Source organism: Engraulis encrasicolus, chromosome 15 (assembly GCF_034702125.1).
Source record: "Engraulis encrasicolus isolate BLACKSEA-1 chromosome 15, IST_EnEncr_1.0, whole genome shotgun sequence".
Taxonomy (NCBI): domain Eukaryota; kingdom Metazoa; phylum Chordata; class Actinopteri; order Clupeiformes; family Engraulidae; genus Engraulis; species Engraulis encrasicolus.
Window position 1 is genome coordinate 16,121,661 of NC_085871.1, and position 8,867 is coordinate 16,130,527.

General features: G+C 44.2%; 1 protein-coding gene across 2 annotated transcripts in view; it reads left to right on the plus strand.

Annotated features, from left to right (window-relative positions):
• scube1 (signal peptide, CUB domain, EGF-like 1) overlaps nucleotides 1-8,867 on the plus strand; it is a 203,843-nt gene extending 194,976 nt beyond the window's left edge. For both annotated transcript variants that reach the window (XM_063217132.1, XM_063217133.1), the window contains 7 exons: nucleotides 724-888; nucleotides 1,599-1,766; nucleotides 2,501-2,662; nucleotides 3,283-3,480; nucleotides 4,999-5,151; nucleotides 7,162-7,241; nucleotides 8,288-8,867. In XM_063217132.1, coding sequence (XP_063073202.1) covers nucleotides 724-888; nucleotides 1,599-1,766; nucleotides 2,501-2,662; nucleotides 3,283-3,480; nucleotides 4,999-5,151; nucleotides 7,162-7,241; nucleotides 8,288-8,440 — 1,079 coding nt within the window. In that variant the 3' untranslated portion in view covers nucleotides 8,441-8,867. The remainder of the gene's footprint in view (nucleotides 1-723; nucleotides 889-1,598; nucleotides 1,767-2,500; nucleotides 2,663-3,282; nucleotides 3,481-4,998; nucleotides 5,152-7,161; nucleotides 7,242-8,287) is intronic.

Genomic DNA, 8,867 nt, shown 5'->3' on the forward strand with positions numbered 1-8,867 from the left:
AGTGGTCTCTGTAGAAACAAAGTTTCCCTCCAACGCAGATGACTTCTCTGAGTAACTAGTAGACCTCTGTACTTGTATTATGATCAGCTGACTCTGAGCTTGTTGGATCAAATTTGTGGTGGATTCTTATTCTTTCTTTTTTTTAGAGTTTTTTGTAACAACAGTCAATCTACCTCATTAGGTACTATGGGGTAAGTGGTGTAACAGCTATACAATGTCATGGGCTAGTATTGTAATTACTCCATCGAATTTACTTCTACTTTTACTTTTGACACCTCTGCAAATATTGTATACGTGGACCAAGTATCATTTTATGTGTTACTGATGTGGGGGAAAGCCGTGGCCTAATGTTTTGGGAGGTGGCCTTCAGATCAGAGGGTTGCATGTTCGAATCCCATCCTTACCCTTCGCTATACCTCCAACCCCACATTAATCCAGAGAGCGTCAGGTGTCAAGGTGGCAGGCGCCAAGTGTAATGTAATGCAATCAGGGGCGTAAAGTAAACCCCCGCAGCCCCCGCGAGGCAGGGGGGCCCATACGAGGCGGGGGGCCCACATGGGCGCTTGACTTGAAGAAATGGGCCCCCTCCACATGATATTAGGCCCTCTTTTTTGTTCGGGGGGCCTATTCTTGGTAGCTTACAGGGGGTCCTGAAGTACTTGCGTTAAGCCACTGAATGCAATGTAACGTTTGTGTTTTTCCCCATGTGCATTGACCTCCCAGTCAGCTGTGGTGTGGGGACGTTCTACAGCGGTGAGCAGGAGCAGTGTGTGCAGTGTCCCCCAGGCAGCTACCAGGACACGGAGGGCCAGCTCTCCTGCGAGCCCTGTCCCAGCACCGAGGTGGCCCAGGGCATCGCCGGGGCCAAGAACGTCTCCGAGTGCGGTGGTAAGTGTGGGTGTCTGTGTCTGTGTCTATAGTGCATGTGCGTGTGTGTGATGGAGGGGGTGGGGGGAGGGCTAGTGGCAGATTACGGACGATTCAGCCTGGGAGAAGTATACGTTCAGCGCTTCAAGGGGTTGTTTCAAGGGGGTGTGGTGGCTGTTTCGGTAAGTGATCTGCCGCCACCCCTCGCTGACAGTACGTCTCCTGCAGCCGCAGGAGGAGTCTAAACCAGGCTTAAGTGCATGCATGCATCACAGATTTCTGCAATCGATTATCAAATGTTAATTTTGAAGATCTAAACATATGGTCAACAAGCAGACAAGTTGTATGAACAATCTCCTAAGCATTAACCAATGGTGTAATATAATATAGTATAAAATACTATATGGTTTGTCAGTAAATCTGAGGAAGACCGAGGTCGAAACGCCATGCTTGCCAATGAGTGAATAAAAAGAAAAAATAACTTAAAGAAGAAAATCCAAAAGAGTGTGCGAGCCTTTTTTTTCCAAAAATACGTATAATACGTAATTTTTTTTTGTTCAGCACCAGGGATTGTGCACAAGTAACTCTCTACATGTAATATAATATACTGCCATATAAATATCTTTTCCCTTGATACCCTTTGGTTACTCTCTCTCTCTCTCTCTCTCTCTCTCTCTCTCTCTCTCTCTCTCTCTCTCTCTCTCTCTCTCTCTCTCTCTCTGCCCATTCAGGCCAATGTCCTCCAGGTCAATTCTCCAATGACGGCTTCCGGCCGTGCCAGCAGTGTGGCCTGGGCACCTTCCAGCCGGAGCCGGGCCGTGTGCTCTGCTTCCCCTGTGGGGGGGGTCTCATGACCAAGCATGCCGCCAGCACCTCCTTCAAGGACTGCGAGGCTAAAGGTGTGGCTGTAGATGGAACTGATGTGCCCCTCTGAGTTTTGTTGTCTTGTCCAGTCTCTCTATCTCTATTTCAGTATTACTGTCTGTCTGTCTGTCTGTCTGTCTGTCTGTCTGTCTGTCTGTCTGTCTGTCTGTCTGTCTGTCTGTCTGTCTGTCTGTCTGTCTGTCTGTCTGTCTGTCTGTCTGTCTGTCTGTCTGTCTCTATCTCTCGCTCCCTCCCTCTTTACCAGTGTCTCTCTAAGATTATGTAATAATGTGACATGAATGTATGTATATGTATGTAGTACTGTATAATGTATGTATGTATGTATGTATGTATGTATGTATGTATGTATGTATGTATGTATGTATGTATGTATGTATGTATGTATGTATGTATGTATGTATGTATGTATGTATGTATGTATGTGTGTATGTACTGTATGTATATAATGTATGTGTGATACCCACACCCCTCCCTCTATTTCTCTCTCTCTCTCTCTCTCTCTCTCTCTCTCTCTCTCTCTCTCTCTCTCTCTCTCTCTCTCTCTCTCGCGCGTGCGCGCGCTCTCTCTCTTTCTGTGTGTGTGTGTGTGTGTGTGTGTGCGTGCGCGTACGTGTGTGTGCGTGTGTTTGTCTGTGTGTACCTGCCTGTGTGCGCCCTCATGCAACTTCATCATCTTACAAGTGAACAGCTGTAACATTTGTGACATTCATTATACTGTATTCTGCATGCGTGTCTGTTCCTTTGTCAGTTCACTGTGCCCCTGGTCACCACTACAACTCCACCACCCACCGCTGCATCCGCTGCCCCGTGGGCACCTACCAGTCGGAGTTCGGCCAGAACTACTGCATCAACTGCCCAGGCAACACCACCACCGACTTTGATGGGGCCACCAATGTATCGCACTGCAAAAGTAAGGAGACTATGGAGCTTTGTGTGTATGCATGACGTGGTATATGCATTGTGTGTTTGTAAAGTAGTAAAAACAAAGAAAAGGAAAAGAAGAAAAACAGCTTTGTTTAAAGCTTTTTTTGTAGGTTGGGCTGCTCACAAAGGCAGCAAAATGAAGGCTTGTAACCCTTTCAGTAATGTAGAACATAACAAGCAGAGGTTACAAATGTAACACGTGAAACAAACTATTTGCTGCTCCAGTATTATTCCATGAAGGCAGCCTCTGTCCTACATGCTCAGTGTGGACCATGGAAATGAGAGCGCCAGTATTTCTACATCTGTGCGGTTCGGCGATAGAACATTAGCAAACCTCCCACCCCACGCCGGAGCGTTGACTGGTGGTTTGTGGGTTCGAGCTACGAGTGGCAAACTACCGCAGATGACCTCTGTTACACAAGAAACATGATATGAATATGATATGATATATGAATATGAATATGAATATGATATGATATGAATGACTGCTCTTGCATTTGTCCCTAAAGGAAGTCCTGCAAACTCAGATCTCATGTGTGGAGGTGAGTGCTTGCTCCAGTATTTGTAAAATTGTGAGAGAAAGTCTCTGTCTTCCTGCATCCACAGATCAGATGTGCGGAGGTGAGCTGGGCGAGCTGATGGGCTACATCGAGTCCCCCAACTACCCCGGCGACTACCCGTCCAACGTGGACTGCATCTGGACCATCAACCCGCCCAATAAGAGGCGCATCCTCATCGTGGTGCCTGAGATCTTCCTGCCCATCGAGGACGAGTGCGGAGACGTTTTGGTCATGAGGAAGAGTGGTAGGACCTCAACCTATTTGATAATAGCCAAGGGTCTTTGGAAACTCTACCGTGTCCATGTAATGCCAGGCATACATTGAGCGACTTTTGCCTGACTTTTGAACGACTGATTTGCCACTCCTGCAATTTTTTGGGAATCGGGCCAATTTCTTGCTCAATCAGAGGTCAATCGTGAGTCTCACATTGTGTAGTATACATGGGGTAATGACAAGCGATTTCACCTCACGACCAGCTTGCAATAAGCAACTGTAGGGTCACAAGAATATTTGAAATCCTGGTCGCCACTTGTGAGTAAATTGCACATTTGAAGCAGTGCTACGACACAATTTGACACTACACATGCACAAATTGACAGGGCAGCGCAATTCACTCTTGAGCACATCCTCATCACCACCTCAGGTACGCGTTTCCCGTCCACGTTTTTGTCGTCTGCAGTTTCGGAAAACAAGTCTTTCGTGTCGCACAGTGTGAGCATTCTGCTCACATCCGACCCTCAGCTCTTATTGTGTGAGGACGTGAGTTGTGAGATTTTTTAGTCTTTTTAGATAAGATAAATTACATCTAAAATTAAAATATAAAATCAATCATTTCTATTCATATTCTTTAATCCAAATGTGATTGAAATGTTCCCACTATTCACACCCCTCTTCACACGCACTGTGTTAAGCCCATTTCATCTGGGTCTCTTGCCAGTCGGGTTGTCAATTTTTTTCTCGATTAACTTTAGTCGATTAATTGTTGACATCCCTTCTACATCGTTTTGTTTGTTTTTACTGTGCACTAGTATTACCACTGTCTTAAGTCATCCCTCCCTGCCCAGGGACGGGGCCCCTAGGTTACAATTTGAAGTAGTAGGCCCAACAGGAGGCAAATTTCATAACAAAATTACATAGATTACGTGATCTTTCCAGCCCAAGAGGAGTATTATAATAAGATTTAAAACTGTACCTGACAAAGCAGATTAAGTTATCAATAATGCATCTTGTCACATTTCTCCAATTGTATTTTTTTTCCCCTTTGGCCAATGTGGGCCCCTTGCTGGGGGGGCCCTAGGCTGTAGCCATATCTAGCCTGTTCATTAACCTGTTGATACCAAAAGCACCTGCAAAAAACACCTGCTGAATACCTAAGCCCTTGTTGGGAAAGTTGCCCTCCTCAGCCTATAAAAAGCTAAATATCTTAGCCTCTGATGCACATAAAAACACAAATTAAGTTGTATTTAAACCCTAAGACCCTCATTTTGCATCTAGAATGTGCTCATTCAGCTGTGACATATCCCACATTTTTTATTTAAAATAGCTAAAGTTGTGATAGGCCACCGCTCATCTGTTCAGAAGGTGCAGGATTTGCACAAAAAAGACCTGAAGTGTGCGGATTGTTTCCTTTTTATTAAAAAAAGCTCAAATCAAGAGCTTGAATGCAGCGTATATGTGTCTCCAGGCACCAAAGGTCAAACATATACGAGTGAGTCATCAGGCTAAAATGGGTAAATGCAGCTCCTGTCCCTGTCTCCCGCAGCCCAGCCCACCTCCATCACCACCTACGAGACGTGTCAGACCTACGAGCGGCCCATTGCCTTCACCTCTCGCTCCCGCAAGCTCTGGATCCAGTTCAAGTCCAACGAGGGCAACAGTGGCAAAGGGTTCCAGGTGCCCTATGTGACCTACGATGGTAAGACTTTACACACAGTCATCACATGTGTTTATTTCCAAGGACCATGTGTCGTTAAAGGGGCACTAGGCAGGATTTACACACAGTCATCACATGTGTTTATTTCCAAGGACCGTGTGTCGTTAAATGTGATGGAGTGACCATCACTAGGGTTGTGCGTGTATTCTGACTGTTACGCCAACGAGCCTGGCTGTACTACTCCAGAAGGTCCGGGTTCGAGTCCCGACTGGGCAACTCTACTCCCCTTCGCTACAGGGCACTAGGCAGGATTTTCAAGATACTTACTCTGTAATTACCTTTACGCGTCAGCTGAGGAGTCATTAGTAGGCGGATGGTGGATACAAAGGCAAAGTGCAGTAAATACATATTTTGTCAAAAATTGAGTTTAAACTAGAGATGCACCGGATCCAAGATCCGGTTCCGGATCCAGCAGGATAATAGGGTTTTTCACAGGATCCAAGATCTGGTAGCCGAGGCTTTTCACTCAAAATAGTTTGAGCCAACGTGATAAAAAGGGCCCACGTGTGTGAGTAGGCTATGTGTTTCAACCCTTTCATAGGATCCGGTATCCGGTTCCGGATCCGGCAGGATCTTAAGCAGTGGATCCGGTATCCGGCAGGATCCTAAAAATCAGGATCCGGTGCATCTCTAGTTTAAACTGAAAATGGTCTTCATAACACCTCCTTTATCTTGAGATAAAGTCTTATGGTCCAAATGTGTCCATTTAACAGATCAAACAGTAACTACATTATCCAACCTAATACCAATGTTTGATAGCCTTTTTCTCAGTTACAATGTTGGTTACAAAGTTACTGCACGTTGCTTTTGTTGAACAGAATATGCAGATGGTGGATAATGGGCAGATAGCGAACTCTACCAATTACTTTCACTGTCCCGTGTCAGAAATAGCAGCTTGCAATTTCTGGATGACATGCCTGAAAGAGCAAAGCAAATACAATAAGAACATATAGAAATATTTGCAGTAGAAATATTCACACTCTGTGATTTAAAAACAAACAAACATTCAAACCAGAGAGGCTGTAAGGGTATTACGAAAGACTCCATTCACCACTTTTCCGGGTGGTACTGCACTCAAGGGGCGCCAACGGAAGAGGGCAGACTCAGAATAAATGGGCTGGGCTCTCTCGACACCGCCCCCAGGTGAACTGCAGGCACGGGCCGGATGGCGAGTTTGAAGGCTGTATGTAAACCGTCTGTGATTCAAACCATGAGAGGGGAGGGACAGTGTATATTTTCAGACAGGCATATCGTGGGCACCACAAAAAGTACAGAAGGTACCTTTAATGGGGAAATGGTATTTTACGCTTGCACTTTGTCATGAAATCAGGTGGTGAAAATAACCAAGTGGTCAGTGGCGTTCGTAGGTATTCAATAACACGTTTTGTAGAGAAATATGGCTTCAGTTGTATTTCATTTGGCATTTCGTACATTCTCAAACTGTTTTCTCGGATACCTCACAACCGTGTACTTACGCTGCGGATTTCAATCTGAAGCACTGCATACTCAGAGTAATGTCAACAAGCAATGAGTCTTCCAACAGAAACCAACAAGATTTACAAAAGGCCAAACAAAACACAACAGAAGCCATATTTTGCGAGGAAATATGGAATTTGGAACACCACTGAACACCACTGAAGCACTTAGGAGTTGTACATTCCTTTTTAAAAAAAGAAAGATTTTAAGCACACGATTGAGGAGATACGTAGCCAGCCATTCTGAGGCAAGCTGAGTCAACTCATCCAAATTACGGAGACAGTAACAAACATTCACATTTCATATGAGAACATTAAACAAACAAACAAACATTAACATTTCATATGAGAGTCCATTTCATTTCAAGTATAGAAAAAATGAAGAGCACAAAGCCGCACAAAGGGTTTTTGTCTTGCAGAATTGTTGTTACTATTGCATCACACACATAAACAAATAGACAAAACAGTGTTGTTCCTTCTAATGTGTGTGATATCAATTGATGTAATTCTCCCCTAGAGGACTACCAGCAACTGATTGAGGACATCGTCCGAGATGGTCGACTCTACGCCTCCGAGAACCATCAGGAGATACTGAAAGTAAGATATCTATCAAGCAACCGCTGTCAGCCCAATTAAGTGGTTGGTTGGGGGGGACCCAGGCTTGAGTCTGGTTATACCCATACTCACCCCATCCCTCTTGCCAACTTGTATGCTGGGGATAGCCATGGTCTAGTGCAGTGGTCTCCAAATGGCGGCCCGCGGGCCATATCTGGCTCGGGCATGGCAAACATTTGGCCCGCCATGAGGTTGGAACAAATGAAAACATATGAAGAGTCCAGATGCAAAACCCCCTAAGTGCCTTTTCAAAAAATGATCTTAATTCATTTTTATTTAATACAAAGCTATCGAAATTGCATATTTTTTTATTTTATTTTATATGTATTATCAAGTACATGAATGTAAACCAAACCAACAACGGGGTTCTCTAAAAATATAGAAGTGCAGGTCTTCAGAAATGGAGTTAGGGGCTTTTGCATCTGAACTCTTCATATGTAGGCTATGCTATCTGTGGCCATACAATAGGGTGATTTTTTTTGCCCCTCAGCTTCATTTGAGCTACATAATTTGGCCCTTGGGGAAAAATAATTGGAGACCACTGGTCTAGTGGTTAAGGAGCTGATCTTTAGATCAGAGGGTTGCAGGCTCAAATCCCACACTTCCTTTCCCTACACTCCATGGCTGAGGTGTACTTGAGCAAGACACCTAGCCCCACATTGCTCCGGGGAGTGTAAGCAATACCCAGTAAATTATTGTAAGTAATTTTGGATAAAAAACCATCAGCTAAGTGTAATTTATTCTGTCACACTTTTCACTGTCCCATCATAATAAAACCACAAAAAGTCCAATGATTATATGTAAAAATGATTTGATTACGACTGTGTTAAGGGAGGGAAAACTGCTGCATCGCACCTAAAGAGTCTTTCATTCTGCAGGTTTTGGCAATATCCAGGATGAAGAATTTGCTGAACCATTCCAAAGTGTCATGATAACTTGCAGTGGAAGTTCTCTGAAAGTTCTCTGCTATTCATCCAAGTATGTGACCTTTCTCTAACCTTTGTCTGGTTTGTGGTTCCTCCCCACAGGATAAGAAACTAATCAAGGCATTGTTCGATGTGCTGGCCCACCCCCACAACTATTTCAAGTACACCGTTCAGGAGTCCAAGGAAATGTTCCCGCGTTCCTTCATCAAATTCCTCCGCTCCAAGGTCTCAAGGTTTCTTCGACCGTACAAATAAGTCCACTAAGGTCCTCCTACTCTTGCTCCTCATCTTCATCATCATCATCACTTGCTTCTTGAAAACAGAAAAAAAGGAAAAATCGCTCCGCACGTGTGTACCTAATGTGTCCAACCCTTTTCATGCTCTCTACTGCCCCCTGTGTTCCTGCTCGCTAGCTGTAAACCTGAACATTTTCACATTCTAAGAAATTATGAAAGAAGACTGAACCCCCCTTGATTCCTTTTGAAGTCCTTGTTTTGACTTTAAACTTTTTCCTGTATATTTTTTCTACATATATTTTTTTTGCTTGTTTGTTGTTTTGGTTTGTTTGGTTTGGTTCGTTTGTGTACCATTTTTGAAATATTTATATATGCTAGGCCTAGCAAAAGCCCACATCATGGATGTTTGATATACATATGCATGCATGCTGTGTGTGTGTGTGTGT